This window comes from Lepisosteus platostomus, chromosome 14 (genome assembly GCF_059453375.1).
Source record: "Lepisosteus platostomus isolate fLepPlt1 chromosome 14, fLepPlt1.hap1, whole genome shotgun sequence".
NCBI lineage: Eukaryota > Metazoa > Chordata > Actinopteri > Semionotiformes > Lepisosteidae > Lepisosteus > Lepisosteus platostomus.
The window spans coordinates 7,986,197-8,003,615 of NC_142624.1; the positions used below are offsets into that span (position 1 = coordinate 7,986,197).

The 17,419-nt window shown below is 40.3% G+C and overlaps 1 protein-coding gene across 2 annotated transcripts in view; it reads left to right on the forward strand.

Moving 5' to 3' along the window:
• The first annotated feature begins 7,173 nt into the window (after positions 1-7,173).
• Positions 7,174-17,419, forward strand: part of cfap65 (cilia and flagella associated protein 65) — a 54,090-nt gene continuing 43,844 nt past the window's right edge. For both annotated transcript variants that reach the window (XM_088606842.1, XM_088606843.1), the window contains exons 1-3: positions 7,174-7,282; positions 12,995-13,076; positions 16,983-17,155. In XM_088606842.1, coding sequence (XP_088462968.1) covers positions 13,002-13,076; positions 16,983-17,155 — 248 coding nt within the window. In that variant the 5' untranslated portion in view covers positions 7,174-7,282; positions 12,995-13,001. The remainder of the gene's footprint in view (positions 7,283-12,994; positions 13,077-16,982; positions 17,156-17,419) is intronic.

Consider the following 17,419-nt stretch of genomic DNA (forward strand, 5'->3'; position numbering starts at 1 on the left):
GGAAACGTGTGCCAGAATTAATGCTGCTCGGCTGCTGAGGGGGCTTGGTGGTGGGTGACATTACGGCAATAGGAGCCTGATTCATCCTGGGTTATATTAATCAACATTTAAGGGAAACATCTTCCAGCAGGACACTGTGGAATCTTACATACTGCTGAGCCTAAAGCCATTACAATGATATATGTCACCACCGACTGCCATGTTCATAATGTAACACTGTGTGCAGTTCCTGAGGAAGAAATTAAAAAATGTTTAAAAGAGTGTAAGCCTCCCACAGAAACGAGAATTTTTCCCCATCTAAAATATTTGACTTTCCCATTCCGGGAGGTGTGTTGCTCCGACACACTCCATCGCATAATAATTTTGCCCTGTCTCTCTGTGCCTCCTAAAACAGTCATGTCTGTGAGTGTATTTATCACCCAATTCTCACCAACTTCCAGCTCTTCAATTTGCATTGTTGATTCATGGCTTGACTGAGGCATGAGTCATCCCGTATAAACATGGAAGCACGCGATCCATCACACAGATTTATCCCAGTTTTGCTCACTTTATCAACCATGTTTTAAAGCTAAAAACTTGTGGCATGTAACATATCTGGAAAAACACCCACATTCCAGTATTACAACAAGATGTATATCTCCCCTTTTACATTAATAATAATAATCCCTTACACTTATATAGCGCTTTTCTGGACACTCCACCCAAAGTGCTTTACAGGTGATGGGGACTCCCCTCCACCACCACCAATGTGCAGTGTTTATTATTTTGTAAGATATTTATCCCAATATCCACAACTCTGGAGCATATATTCAAACTGTAAAATGGAACTAGAATTTGGTGGAATTCAGAACAAAGATTTTAATTTAAATAAATCAGATTATGTGAGAGTGAGACATGGCTTATCAAGTATAATTGGAGTCTGTAGAAAATGGATAGCAACAGTTTCAAGATATTCTTGTTCTTGAGGAAAAAAATATATTTATCCCTAAACCCAAGGCTAGAAAGCAGAGACCTGAACACACTTTAATAAAGCTCTTTGCGAGATTATTATAGAAGGAAATGGACCCAGTTCAAGATATGAGCACAACCTGTCAAGCAGAAAAGTGCAAGATATGATAGACTGTGGCCAGGATGCAAGTCCATCATAGGGCACACACAGACACAACACAGGCACACCCAGGCCAATTGATCCAGAAGCCAATCAACCTACCAGTAGGTTTTTAGACTTTGGGAGGAAACTTGAGCACCTGGAGGAAACCCACACAAACACAGGGAGAACATACAAACTCCACACAGACAGCACCCCAAGTCCAGAACTGGACCCAGGGGGCCTCAGTACTGCAAGACAGCAATGTTAACCACGACACCCCCTCCTGCCAAGTGTATAATCAGGGAGAAATATTAGAACCCCCCAGTCAAATGAAGTTACTCCGAGGAATGAGGAAGATTTGTATAGTTGACCTGGTGAGACAGACCAAAAGACAACCAGTACAGTCACAGACAGATGTGACTTTGCTAAGGGACAGCGTGGGTTTAGGCTGTAAGAAACATGTGGAATATGTTCCATACTCTGTGTCCAAAATAAGAGAGGTGGTTCCTAATATTTTATCTATTGAGTGTCACATAACTCAAGGGCGTGAGGCATTTTAAAATCTATGTGGTGAAAAATGCTTTTTCCATCTAGCAAATTCTTAGGCCCTCTTTTGTTTGTTGTTGCCTGTTGAAGGGAAGAAGGAGATCCCAGGAATTGAACCCAAGGCCAAAGAGCTGCAAGACAGGGGTGCTGCCCACTGTGCCACCTTCAATGGGTAATACAAGTTAATTTTCAGAGCTACAACAGCAAGAGGAGGGCAAAGAAATGAAAATGGAAATTGTTTAGGTAGATAGATAATACTTTATTAATCCCGCAGGGAAATTGATGAAATAATTAATCTTATAATTTATAGTTTATAGTCTTATAACTATAGTCTTATAGTTTAAATAATGAATCTGGATGCGGAACAGGAAAGGCTATGACCTGATTCAAGTTCTGAAAATCTTGAAGAGCCTTTACAAATCTTAATGATATGGTGCTTTTCAGAATTCACAGTTAATCAAAAACCAGTAATTGAAAAAAAAATAGGAGGCACTTCTTGACACACAGGTTTGTTGGGAAAATGGGACATGCTATGCAGCTGTGTTATCCATGCCAGTTCTTTGGGTTTTTTGAAGAAATGGAAGAATGAGATTCTCGAATCAAATTGCTATGTAAAACCAAATGAGTTACATGAGCCAAATAGCTTGATTGTCACGAGCCAATGATCAAATTTAATCTATGGTAAGCTTGAAAGAGTTGCACAGGTTATGTCCAGTAGGCCATTGTACGCTTATCAAACTTTCCCAGAGCAGCACAAAGCTAATGCAAGCACTTCCCACGAGTGAATGATGTCAAGTGATTATCCATTTTTGTAGCCATATTAACTATTGACCACAGTCGCTGCCATTTTATAATTGTGACTAACTGACAGAGACAAATCTAACTGGAAGTTTAGACTGCAAATCTTAAACCTATCCAATTTATTAAATTGTCTGTCATCAACCAATGAAAAGGCTTAATTTTTAATAGGTCATACCTGAATGAAGAAAGTAACTAAATAAACATTTTTTTTGATTCTCTGAACCTAAATATGCTGTTAGTCTCCTAAACAAGCACTGTGTGTAGTTGAAAACAAGGTTAAAAGAGCTAAAGAGTTCCCCAGAAATACATATATCAATATAATAGAAATGCAAGTGTTGTCGACATGCCAAACGTTAGAAAGTGTTAAATGGGTAAATATGAAATTTCACGCCTGTGTCGAGTACAGTTATCTGATGCATGTCACCTAAAACTCAGAGCATGACATAAAAGCTACATAGTTGCTTGCTGCTTCTGCTATTCTTAGCAAGATAACAATTTTAAGATGATGTCTTTGACTCTTGCAATTACAATTAGCTGTATCATTATGTTGCAGATGTATTATAAACCTGTCTTGTAATATTTAGCACAGTGATCTAACAATTGTTTGCTGTCAAAACCCGCCAAATGTATGTAAATGTAATCTGAGTCATGCAGTGGTGGGGTTTGGAATCTCCTTGCCAAACGGTTTTGTTTTTAAATCTTTTTAACGAGATGAAATTAAGCAGTTGTTTTGTCATCACAGTTCTGATTCATACAATATTAACTGAAAGACCAAAATAAATGACCCTGGTGGCATTTGGATTTTTGTCAATTGGACATACAGTACCAAGTTCAGGTAACTTTTTGGAGATAAATTTTTAAAAAATCATCCTGGGTTATGAACGAAGTACTACAGGCAAGAAGAGAAGATGAGTGACATTTAATTAAAATGTCCAAAGGAGCAAATCTTTGAAGTATATTTAAAATTCACACATATGAGTAATTAAGCCACATATCAGACAGAGCTCAAGAGATTTTTCAAGGAGGCTTTATCGTTTGAAGCCTTAGATTTAGAACAACATGGATTAAAATGTGAAAGAAATTAACGGTAGCATAATAAATAAATGACTGTTATTTACGGCTGGGGCTTTCAAATATGAATTATTAAAGTGGGTTTACTGATAGTGAAATAATTAAGCTAATGAACAGGAAGGAAAATCATCTTCTCTTGATGGTGATGTCACTGGGCCCATTTAATTTGTGAAAACCAAATTATAGGGGTGACCAAAACAAGAACTCCAGTTTGTCATTGTGTAAGTGCAGTGATGAAGTGTTTTAAAAGCAGGGGTGTGACCTATTTCCTTCAGAGGCCATCTTTTCCATGCTGATAAAGCAATTTGGTTTATTTTTAACTACGAGATTTAAAGCCGTACCTTCTTACATAGACAGACTCCTTTCTTACTTTTGGAGGCAGAGAAAATGCGTACATAATGACATACAGTAAGAGGTAACATTATGGAAATGGAGTAACTGGGATCTGTCAAGAAACAGTTCCGAATAACCCCTGAACCAAGAAATTAATAAATTACAAAACGAGTGCTCACAGGAGGTACAGCAGGAGAAATCGTTTTAGAAATCTGAGAACACAAAACCTCTGTTTTTGTTATTGTAGCACTGTCTTACAACAGAACTGTCTGTGAGTTAGGGAATGAGGAGCCTTGATTGTAAGACCGAACCTGACTGTACCTAACCTCAACTGCAGTTGTGCTGTTTCTGAACTCTGTTATAATCGTTTGTGTTTGTGTTTCCCTGCTGAACCTTTTAGTCGTTACTGTGACGTTGTCTATTTTTGACTGATTCTTTTTTAGATAGATCTAGAATTGTTAAATGGAAGCTACTAACTGAAGTTCGGGAGGGATAACAACAACACGTCAGTCTAACACAGCTGTACCTAATCACCATCACTACAGAAATTATCTACTGTGTATACTGAACACAGATGCCCCCCCTTTACAGTCATCAAGTCATCCCTCCTCCACCACATCTCCAGCTGTCTCTTGGTTCACTCTCTTCGAATGGTATTCGAGCTTCCTCGTACCATGGTTACCCTTTAAGCTAGAGGGTGAAGCCAAATTATCTCACCAAGCAGGCCCTCCAAGAGCTCAGACGAGGCCCGGATCATTTCACATTGTGAGGCTCCCCCCTATTGGAATGGAACTTTTACACTGACCGCCTCTAAAAAGCTGTTCTGATTGGTGGAAAACGCTGTCATTCATTTTATTTTCAGCCATTCAGAACCCCTAGGAGATGTGACTTCCAGGCTTTGAGCTGCTCTCGTCTTCCCACACGTCACGGGCGAAACACAGCCCCGTACCTGAGGCTTTGCTCCAATTCGAGGTGAGGCGGAGAGGGGTGTCCAGCAGCTCTGAGACCCGTTAACCCTACCCTACCCTCAGTGGCCCTCAGTCACTTGGACACCACAACTTGTCCTGAGGAGTCCTGGGGCTTTTAAATATGAATTATTAAAACGTCACAGTGGGCTAACGACATAACCCTTTCCTTCATCATATATACTGATGGAAAAAAGAAACGCAACATTTCCTGGAATCAGAATACTATAGTTATACTGTAGCTTATGTTCTTTCACAAAAACTTGTCAATTAGTTTTCAGTACTCTGACCAGCAGTGCAGCTTGGGCAGTGAGGCATTGCAACTTGCCAGTCACACAAAAGCTCGTTAGGTGCACTTTGACCCAGCGAGGTCCAGGTGGAATAATGCCTGATCAGGTCACCTTTAAAAAGGCCTTAATTCAAAGCTTAACATAACATCACTTTATTAGCCCTATACAATTTCTTGCATTAGGCCACTACAAGGAAAAGGCCACACTTAGTAAGTTTTCTGTGCATTCCATAATGCCCCGAATGTCAGCAGAAGCAAGGGAGAAGGCCATCGGCATGCTGCAGGCAGGCATGTCATGTGCCAGCGTTGCCAGACACTATGGAGTAAGCCACCCTTCTGTGTCCCGACTGCAGAGAAGGTTTCAGCAGACTGGCAGGACAGATGATCGTTCAAGATCCGGTCACCCTCGAGTGAGCACACCAGAGCAGGACCAACACATCAGACTGGTCCATCTGAGAGATCGTTTCAGACCTGCCACCCGTACTGCTGCTGAGACTGCCGGCAGACACAATGCCCACATCAGTGACTGGACAGTGAGGCTCCATGCTGCTGGCCTTAGAGCAAGGTGACCTGTCAGAGGCCCTCTGCTCACAGCTCTTAGATGTCAGATCCAACTGGCTTGGGCCAGACAGAGGCTGGGATGGACTCGTCTGCAGTGGCATCAGGTCCTGTTCAGGGACGAGTCACTCTTCAGCCTGTTCCACACAGACGGGAGGGCTAGAGTGTGGAGGAGGTGGTGTTTTGCCTTTCTGTTTTCCTTCATTATACATTAGTTCAAACTGCTTGGTAAAGACGAGTGTCTTTACTGTTTCATTCGGCTCACATTTTTTACTTTTTATAAGGCTGGGCATTTTACAGAAGTGATCTGAATGAAGTACCCTGCTCAGACATGCAATAGTTGTGCCCCATCAGAAATAACAATGCACAGCTTTTGACAGTGCCGAATTTCCCATTAGACACTGTAGGCACAGTGCTTAGGGCCTACAAAATCTTTAGGGCCTACGAAGGAGGGAAACACTAGTGACTAAAGAAAAACAAACTGAAACAACATGCTTGCGATCGACTCTAGGTGCTCCAAACCAATAATCATATGCTATCTAGCGGCTGTTCTAGAAACTAGAAGTACCGAAGTGATGGTCGCTCAACTTGCTCCATCGATCATGTGGTTTAGCATTAGAATACTTGAAAGTGCATCATGTCAATCGACGTAATTCAATTGGCGTTTACCCCTCTTTTTGCACATTTTCGGAGTGAAAGTGCCTACGGCCTACGAACACCAAAATCCGGTCCTGGCTTTTGACTTATCGGTGGAAATCCCTAATAATTAGTGCTGTCTCTCTTCCACGATTTGTGTGTGTGAATATGGATGCACTTTGTACTGGTGAAGCAGAAAAATGCAGTCTTGTAGGAGGTGAAGTCTGTTCAGTCCAGAGCTATCTAATGTCTGCTGCTTTGTGCTTAAATTCTTTAAGACAAATTCTTAAGAAACCTATCATGCAGCTCATGGCCTTCTGCATAAATTGCTTTGTGTCTCTCGGCAAGAGGTGGCTTTATTAACTGTCCACAAAGAAGTATTAAATTGGACTAAGTGATTTAAAAAGGCAGCCGTGACTCCTGTGATAGGCAAAGTGTTGATGTTCTTGGACGAGACAAAGAATAGATAATTTATTGATAATTGTGATTAGATACTGTCCTCTGGGTCAGTGTTTCAAAGTTCTGAAGAATTCCACAGATTATCAGTGCCTTTGAGGGGTCTAAATTCTTGACTCGAGCATTGAGACAATCTAAATAATATACCTTGTGGTGGTCACAGGGTCTGGCTCCAGTATGGATTTGAAACCACTGTCCAGTTATCATTCAAGAGCATCTATCCAGCTCTTCACTGATGTCTATAGTGTTGTACTGTATAACAGATGGGAGATCAAAGGAAGTGTATGGAATATGAAGACGTACAGTAAAGAAAAAAGCGTTATATAAATACCGGTTTTTAGCATTACGTCTTTAGGTTCTCCGTTTCGCACAGACCATTGGTGTTGTTTGTCCCTCATTAGCTGCCGTTGTTACTAAGGCAGCATTTTATCAACAAAAGTGTATCCACGGAGACGGCAACATGGCTGCTTAAAGCTGCTGAAAAGCATTAGGAATTTTTTTTTATTGTTTGCTTTTTAAAATATTCACACACAAAAGGTAAGATGGCGTATCTAATAGTAGTTGTCAGACGTACAACATATTGTATTGAACCTTATATTTCAGAAGATAGGATTTTCGTAGTGAGAAGTAGGTGTACTCTTCTTGAAATTTGTTGCCTTTTCATTCATTTGCAAAGTAGTCTGTGCAAACGTCTCCGATTAATTCTTTATTAACTCATTTTTTTTTACATTTTCTGCATCTCGTCGTATCTTTAGAGACATGTAGGACTACTGTATCCAACTGATTTAAAGTCATACTGTATGTGTTTAAAGAATCACATTAAATCGTTGTTGTTTCTAGCTATAACACTGCATAGGAGAATAACTGATTAAATAAGTTGGTTTTATTTCCACTTTTCCGACTCGCACACTTTTTTTTTGGATTAACATGATAACTGTCACTAACAAACAAATAATAGATTCATTTATCTAATTACTCATCTTGATGAACTTGATGAAGCAATTAAAAATTGATTTAGCATAACAATTTAGGTGCAGCCAAATTCCAATATCTGTTTGTACACAGAAAAATAAAAAGCTTAAGACTCGTGGAACTGCTCAGATGTATTTATTGCCCAATAGTCAACCAGTGTGTTGTGAACCTTCCTTTGATGGCCTCAAGATCTGCGTGTCTTAAGTTCTTAAACTTCTCATGAAGAATATTTGACCGTTTCTCCGTGTTTCTTCTGCTCCTCCAGATTGTGTGGCCTGTGCTTTCTTCCATACCAGAGGCTTTAGATCTCTTTCTATTTTGTGATGGAGCTAAATGTTGGCTTTATGTTGTTATCCTGTGGTATAGTATACCTCTGTCCAACCTTGGCCTTCTGGATGGAAGGCACCTGCTGTTGTCTTAGAATAATCCTAGAAAACTTTGGAATCTCTGGCCATGAGCTCTGACTAAGACACTAATGGATAATCTATTAGTTCGCCAATCAGATCTATTCTAGACATAATAATTGACTTCAGGTAAAACCCATGCTCCCACAATAACCCACTGTACATCAAGGGAGATACAGTGGAGCTAGGAGAACAATACAAGTACTTAGGGACTGTTCTGGACTCCAAGCTCCAATTTCGAAGCCAATACTGACCCGATCCTCAGGAAAGGTCGACAGCATCTTTTTTTCTTAACAAAGCTTAAGTATTTTAAGGTCGGTGATTCATTGTTGATTTTGTTCTATCAGTCCTTCCTTGAATCCGTTCTAACTTTTACCCTGCTCTGCTGCCTTGGCAACCTAAATCTGAGAAGCAAGAACGAAGTGGGCAGCCTTGTGAAAATATGGCAGAAGGTCATGGGCGCCGATCTTTCAGCCCTCTCCTCCATCTATCATCCACGTGTTTTGCGTCAAGCAAAATCCGTCTGCGACGATCCTTCACCCCCCCCCTTGTTTCCTAACTTCCAGTTACTCCCTTCAGAACACAGATACCGACTTCAACTCCAAAACCAACAGATTCAAGTTCTCATTCATACCTGTAGCCATTTCACTACTTAACCCTTGACCTTAAATGTAAATATGTATGTATATTGTTGTTCCTGTCGTTTTTTTTTCTTCTGTCCGTCTGTACACCAACACTGCTGCTGTAAAACAGCTTGCCCACCCCCCCGGGGATAATAAAGACACTCTCTCTCTCTTCTACTCTTAGCAGAAATCTCTGACATGCTGTGGCATTCTCAGCATGCAAATTCAGCACGAGCTTCACCTTTCTGAGCTAATATTGCTCGTTTCATCATCCAGTCCCGTATGATTTTGGAGTCATTTAATTGCTATTTGTATTTTCTTACTGTTGTATGGCATTCTACAGCAGACACTTGGGTCATTCAGTGAGCCGCAGATTGTAGTCCTGAGATTGTAGTCCTATATCCTGAGGATGTCAGAGATTTCTGAAAGTGTTGGGTTTGAGCTGAATTCCCAACCACTTTTCTGACCACACATTTGGGTCAAAAACTTCCTGCTACTTTGTGGGCTACTCACCATCTCAGTAGCATTGAACTTCTTAGTGCAATTCAATACTTTGATCCCATGACAATGAGTTTCATGGAATTGTATCTGAGCTCAATTAAAGACATACAATACAAATATACAACATAATGCCAATGACCAAATGCATCCACCCAACACATTCACACGCCATCCTAAACACACGCCAGTAATAAAATAAAAACCTGCGAGATTAATGACATTGGGGTCTTATTGAGTAACATTGAGCTGTGTAAAAATATCCAAAGTTATTTCATAACTTAGTTACTTAGTTTTTTAAGATATCTTGGTGATGGATACTACCTTTCCAGGTTAAATCAATTTCAACATTTTGTAATTAGAACTATGTGTAATCATTTTTAAAATGATGCTATTCATACACACAGCGCCTTTTCCAAAAAAATTCAGACCCTGCCTGTGGTGTCCCATTCTGTGAAATTTCCCAATGGTGCATACCCGTTCTTTTAAACTTGAGATTTCAATCAAAAACCTGAACAATCAAACTAAAGACTTCTATGTTTGAGATAGGTTGCAATAAATGTGGGCAAAATATGTTGATTGCACAATCGTTGAACTCCGTAATACTTTGTGGAAGTATTTTTTGGCAGCAGGTACAGCCACAAGTCTATCAGCTCCTCAGGTTGCTTGGGGTTTGCTTACAGACAGCAGTTTTGAAGTCGTCCTGTGATTCCTTAATAGGATTCAAGTGGGGGGCTTTCACTTTCTAATGTTAAGCCTTTCCAGTGTAGCTTAGCCTTGTGCTTTGGGTCATTGTCCTGCGGAAAAGTGAAATTTTGTCTTCATGCTAGGTCTGAAGCAGGTTTTCCTCAGTGATTTCTCACTACTTTGCTCCTTCTGTGTTCCTGGTTTACTGACAAGCTGCCCAATCCGTGCTGATGAGAGGCCGATCTATAACATAGCGATCAGTATTCTGCCACCATCGTGCTCTACCAGAGGGATGGTAATGACTAAGTGAAACACTCTGCTTTATTGCAAATTCCATGCAGGATTTTATTTTCAGCTCCCTTTGTGGTGTGACTGGGATGTTGTTGACCCATGGACATTTTCTCCCATCTCAGCCACTGAACTCTGTAACTCTTACAAAGTTTGCTTCACTGGGGCTTCCCAGTATCCTTCTTGCTCAGTTTACAATGTCTGGGTACCTTCAACATCAAATTCACCATGCATAAAAAGATATTGAAACTGTTTGAAATGTGTTTATACACTTCTCTTGATCTTTCAAAAAACTCAACTTTATCAGTGAGTTTTTGGAAACGCCTTAGTCTTCATGGTTTAATCTTTGCTTGAAATTCACTACCTGACTAAGAATGACAGAGATAGGTGTGTTTATTCTAAAATCATAGGATCCACTGTTATTGCACACAGAGTTCACTAATTGTGTGTCTGCTTAAGGTCATTTTTGCACCTAAATTAATTTAGATTTGCCACAGCAAAGGGCTTGAATGCTTATGCAAACCTGACTATTCCATTGTCCTTTCACGTAAATTATTTTTTTACGTTTTCCTTTTTTTGCTTTAATGAATGGATTATGTTGTTTACACAACAAATATGAATTGCTTCTTCAAAGCATCATGACTATAAGCTTTAAAGCAATTAAAAGTAAAAACCATGCAAAAGTCTGTGTACTTCTGCAATGCACTGTATTACTCCTCATACATTTAATCAAATCTTAATTTTTAGATTTAGATTCAACTTTTAGGTGTGGTTCTTCTGATTTCCAGGCTCCTGTTTGTCAGCGTAATGCAATAACAATTCTGTTGCCTCCTTGATATCTCCTGAACGATGAGACCTAAAATATAACAAATGTATAAGGAGACATATTTCTTCTGTATAAAGAAAGCCTCTAACTGCTTCTTCCAATTCAGGGTCAAGTTGGAGGCTGACCCTATCCTGTCAAGCCACGGGCGCAAGGCAGGATACACCCTGGACAGGACGCCAGTCCATCACAGGGCACACACAGTTACAATCACAGACACGTGCGCAGTGTCTGACATCTAAGGCATTTTTCCTAAAAGCCATTTAACTTACCAGTATGTTTTTGGGCTGTGAGAGGAAACCAGAGTAGCTGGAGGAAAGCCATGTGAACACAGGAAAAACACACACAATCCAACGCAAATACTGTAGCACCCCAGGTCCGGAATTGGACACAGGGCACCAGAGCTGCAAGGCAGCATTGCTAACCACTGCACCACTGTGCCACCGTGCCACCCAGAGAAATATAAATATAGCACTTTATTCTAAAGCCTCCACATATTAGGTATGTCTTTATATAGTTGGAAATGCATTTTAATGCATATTTTATCTGTGGATTCTTACAGTTTTTCTAAGAATCCAGTGCTACAAACAGATCAGGCTGTATAAAAGAAGGTCAGAAGTGATTCTTTATTACTGAAGACCAGCTAAGCATAGCTAAAATGTTTAACACAACCCTCAAGTTTGCACATTAAACACAAGGAATTCATGTTTTGCCACCTAAAACGTAATTCAAGAGGCAAGAAACATGGCTTTGTTGAGCTGCTGGCTTATTAGGAAATTGTTGAGAGAGGCAGTGGAATGATCAATAGAAAATGTGGACCTGCCTAGTTCTGTTATTGCATATGCCACTTCTGCTTTTTGTATATTAAATTAACAGTGTGGCCTCATTTGGACCTGTAAGTCCTTACTTGAAAACGGTTACCAGAAACACTCATTTTATGGTTAAATATATAAATAAATTTGCATTTGGAGGATTGTAAATCAGGAACAATAACTGAAACGGCCCGACCCTGTAAAATATTTACACTTTGCCGTTTAATCAATCAGGGAATGTCAGGCTCATTACTGAAATATGAACAGATTGTGTGATCTTTTAAAGTAATCACCCTTATTGGTTCAGATTTTCTCCAGCCTGTCGTGTCACTTAAGTTAATGGGAAAGGAAGAAATGAGCAATGGATGTCATAAATTCACAGCCTTCTGACTTAACTGTTGTACAAACATATGAAAAAAAGCGAAGTTTAAATCCTGAACTTTACCGAAAAGGGTAACTGTTTGGCTGCTGGGGTGTAGGGTGATTTTTTGAAGAACGTACTGCAAAAGTATCATTCTTTTCCTTTAAAGATCATCTGCCTACTACTTGAGTACTTTCTCCATATAATTAGAATATAAGAATAATTAGAACACAATATAGTTATAAAATAAAATAATCATACTTTTGTATATAAGAAACAGTGGCGTAGTTAGGTGTGAGGCATACACTCTGTTTTTCTCTGCATGTATAAAGGGTTTATGCTTTTTTTATAAATACAGGTATATACTCTTTAAAAATAGATTAAAGATTATCCAGCAAAGGAAGATAGTCTCGATTTAATTGTTATATAATTATATTAAAGTGATATAATTTTTAAATTATTGGTACCATAATAATATCTGTAACAAGCGTTAGTTGCTGGAACCTGGTTATATTGTACTATTATAATAGCTTGAAGTGCAGATATTTACAACTGTTTACAGTCTTTCAGGTTTTAATGTACAAAGAAGACATCAAAGCAGGTGGCAGTTGTGTTGTTTCAGATACAATGTCTAACATAATAACATATACCCCCTTTCAAATATGCCCTCAACATTTACAGAGCACATCTTCAAATATCAGAATAGTAGAAATGAGCATGGTGCAGCTCAGTAAATATTTAGCCATATGTCTTTGAACACTTATATTCCCTTTTTTGACAGGGCTGCAATGTTGGCAGAAATTCACCGCTGTCCTTTGACCGCAGAAACTTTTCAGAAGACAAACTTCGCCAAACATGAACAGGTATCCCAACCCCAGAGTAAAAAAATATGATGATGTTATAATTGCTGACATTTAACTTTTCTGGACACTCCACTCAAAGCGCGTTACAGGTAATGGGGACTCCCCTCCACCACCACCAATGTGCAGCATCCACCTGGATGATGCAACAGCAGCCATAGTGCTCCAGAATGCTCAATACACACCAGCTATCAGTGGGGAGGAGAACAGAGTAATGAAGCCAGTTCATAGATGGGGATTAGGAGGCCATGATTGGTAAGGGCCAATGGGAAATTTGGCCCTTGGGTTACACCCCTACTCTTTTCGAGAAATGCCCTGGGATTTTTAATGACCACAGAGGGTCAGGACCTCGGTTTTATGTCTCATCCAAAGGATGGCTCCTTTTTACAGTATAGTGTCCCCATCACTCTACTGGGGTATTAGTACCCACATAAACTGCAGGGTGAGCGCCCCCTGCTGGCCCCACTAATGTCTCTTTCAGTAGCAACCTTAATTTTTCCCAGGAGGTCTTCCATCCAGGTACTGACCAGGCTCACACCTGCTGGGCTTCAGCGGGTTGCCAGTTGTGGGTTACAGGGTGATATGGCTGCTGGCTGTTATGTCTTTATCTTTTGTAAGAGCATGACATACAAACGTGACCTGCAAGCATTGTTTATAATAAGTGTTTTTTCTAGAAAACATTGTCATGCTCTGTGCCTCCCATTCAAACATATAATTCAAAGACATTGTAATTCTACACCTTCTTTCCTGTTTTTGCCATGGTAGATGTCTAAGGAAACCAAGGTATCTTAGGCAGCACAGTAGTGTTGGCAGACCTGTAGGTGGACCTCCTTCCTCTAGACCAGAATTTTTCAAACCAGTGTGATTTAATGTTTAGTAATATTAATAGCATTGCACAGAACAAAGCCATCCATCTGTCAATCCATCCACGCGAACATGGGGAGAACATGCAAGCTCCACACATATAGCACCCCAGGTCTGGAATAGAATCTAGGGCCCAGAGCTGCAAAGCAGCAGTGCTAGCCACTGTGCCACGAGCAAAGTCATATTTGTCAAAGATAATTAATTTCAGAAAACATGAGATTCACATTTATTCTCACCCCCGTAGCTAGTATTTTGTAAATCCTCCTCTGGCAGGGATTACACTGGCAAGATGCCCCCTGTAGTGTGCTATGAGGTTCTATAATTTCAGAGTAATACATTTATTAGCATCTCTGCATGCAGAAGTCCTTCAGACCCTTTGGTTTCAGCTAGTGAACTTCCATCTTGAGTTTGAATCACAAATGTCCAATTAGATTCAGGTCAGAAGTCTGGGATGGCCGGTTGAGAAGATGTATTTTGTATGTAGTTAATCATACCTTTGTTGATTTGGACGTATGTTTTGGTTCATTGCCTTGCTGACATGTTTATCCTCAGTAAAGCTCGAGCTTTTTGGAAGAAAGAACCTCATGCCTGGTTGCAATGTCCTGGCGTTTGTTGGGGTACATGATTTCCTTAATCATGATGAGGGCTTTGGGACCTGTAGATGCAAAACAACCCAAAAAACATTATCAAATATTTCCAAGTCTCAACATGGGCATTATCTTTTTACACCAAACCTAAAGAATATCCAAAAGGTTCAATTTGCTATTCATTTTACCATAAGGCATTGTTTCAACTGTCATACAAATGACTGGCATATTGGCAAGAGACACCCCTTTTTTCTGGTTCGACCTCTTCCTTGCGACCCAGCTATGAGCTCCACATTCATGCAAGGGACATTTTAAACTTAGTTCTCAGCACTTTGTGCGCCAAAGATGAGCAGTGTGTCTTCTCAATATCCTTTGGATTTACAGTTGTCTCCCAAACCACTTGTCTCACAGCCCAAGGTAGCAAAGGACAGTTGCATCCTATTGCTAGCAGGTTGGCCACGATACCAGTAGCCTTAAATGTCTTAATAATGAGCACTACAGAGGAAAGTAGAAGATTCAGCTTTTAATGGGTTTTTATAACCACCCTCCTACTCCACGCTACTACTCCCCAGCGGAACAGGAAAACTGCAGACGAGACTTTCACTGAATTTCTAAAGAGCAGAATGTTCTAGAGGTGTAACTGAATGTGACCCCCTTGTGTCTTGGAGTTAATGTATAACATACAGTACTATATGACTTTGCTCTGTGCAATGCTCTTGTGATTGGAGAATAACATTATTAACATTATTAATTATTAGAGACACATTATTTAGTCCATAGCTCGTTCGGCTATGTGATATTTTTGTTACCATTTTATCAGGGTTATGAATAAACATGGAAGGCAGTGTAGCTGTCTGTAGTCTGTACAGTAGTTTAGTTGCGCTCATGGTGTGACATTATTAAACTAATCACAAGCTATTTGCTTTTTTTCCTATGTAGTTTTCAGTTACTCCACAATGATAAATTTAGCTTAGGGCAATAATGCTGTAATGCTACTACTTTAGTAGTTTCCACCGATCTGTGTTATTTTCATAAGCAGTCATGTTTTTAAACCATATTTCTTTCTTTTTTCAGTTTTTCAATCCTGCTGACCTTTGTTGTCCATAAAGTGTATTTCGTATTGGGCTCCCTCTGGTGGCTTGTCTTACTCATTACTGAATAATAATAATTCCTTTAACTAATATGGTATTTCTTACACCTATATCACACTCTACTGACAGTGCTTTACAGGTAATGGGGACTCCCCTCCACCACCACCAATGTGCAGCCCCCACATGGATGATGTGACGGCAGACAAAGTGAGCCAGTACGCTGACCACACACCAGCTCAATGGGGAGGAGAGCAGGGTGATGAAGACAATGCAAAAATGTGGATTATTATGAGGCCATGATAGGCCAGAGGAAATTTGGCCAGGACACACCCCCTATTCTTTTCGAGAAATGCCCTGGGATTTTAAATGACCGCAGAGAGTCAGGGCTTTGGTCTTACGTTGCATCCAAAGGACAGTGTCTTTTTACAGTATAGTGTACCTGTCACTATACTGGGACATTAGGCCCCACACAGACTGCAATTGGAGTGCCCTCTACTGGTCCAACTAAAACCATTTCCAGCAGTAACCTTAGCTTTCCCAGGAGGTCTCTATCCAGATATTAACCAGGCTCACACACGCTTAGCTTCAGTGGGTCACCAGTTGTGAGTTGCAGGGTCATATAGCTGCTGGCTAATGTAAATAATGTACTTGAAAATGTTTTGTTTGAAAGTGCAAACTTTTCACTGTTACAATAAATGCTTCTGTTCCATAGGTCTCAGGTCCTGGGGTTGATTCTGAACTGTACTGACTTCTGTGTGGAGTTACCATGTTCTTTCAATGTTTGTGAATGTTTTATACATCTTCAGTTGCTTCAGTTTCCTGCCTCCTTCCACAGACTGATTTATGTCTGTATTGTGTGCGTACTGTATATCCTAAGATGTACATGTACGGTCTGAACATCCTGTCCAGGATGTAGCCTTTTCCCTTGTTCTTTTGCGAATCTGTAATAAGCAGCTCTCTGAAAATGGAATGATTTTTCAGTGATTATTTGTAATACTTCCTCAGTAAAATGTTTGAGGTCTTTTTCATTACGTTCACCTGATTGTACTTAATGGTGTGCAGTAGAACTGTCATGACTTGAGAAAACAAAGACAATGAGCACACAACTAATGTAACTTTGTGAAAAGTGTCTTTGGCATTTCCCTGCCCATGTATGTAAAAGGCAATGTGCTTTATTGCAAAATCAGATTTCCCTTTCTCCTACAGGAGTAGGTCATGAAGAAATCAAATAATATACAAAGGTAAAAACATGTGAAGATAGACATGGAAAAAATGCTCATGGTTTGCTCTCCCTCCTCCTGTCTGGACAGGACCCTTATGTTTTCTGTTTCAGTCTGTTTGATCCCCATCTTGTGTGTGGCTGACAGGTGGCAGTACCCAGACGCCCTGAGACCCGGAGGCAGCAGCTGCAGAAGAGATCTTTCTTTGGCGTGGAGGTGCTTGAGGAGCTGGTGTGGGACAGCTGGGAGCTGGGCGGGGAGTTTACCAAAACTCTTCTGCTGAAGAACATTCACATCAAACTGCAGAAGCTGCAGTTCAGGTGAATCATTTCTCCCATGTCTCCAAAGCACAGCTTAGCAGTTGGGTGAAAGCTCACAATTATGGGCATTTTCAGTGTTAATTTATTGGAAAGAGTAACATTTTCAAAGGTAATTTAGCTGTGTTTCTGAACTATTGTAAAGGGGAGCAGAACAGTGGCACAGTGATTAGCATTACTGCCTCACAGCGCTGGGGCCCTGGGTTCACTCCTGGACCTGGGGTGCTGTCTGTGTGGAGTTTGTAGGTTCTCCCTGTGTTCATATGG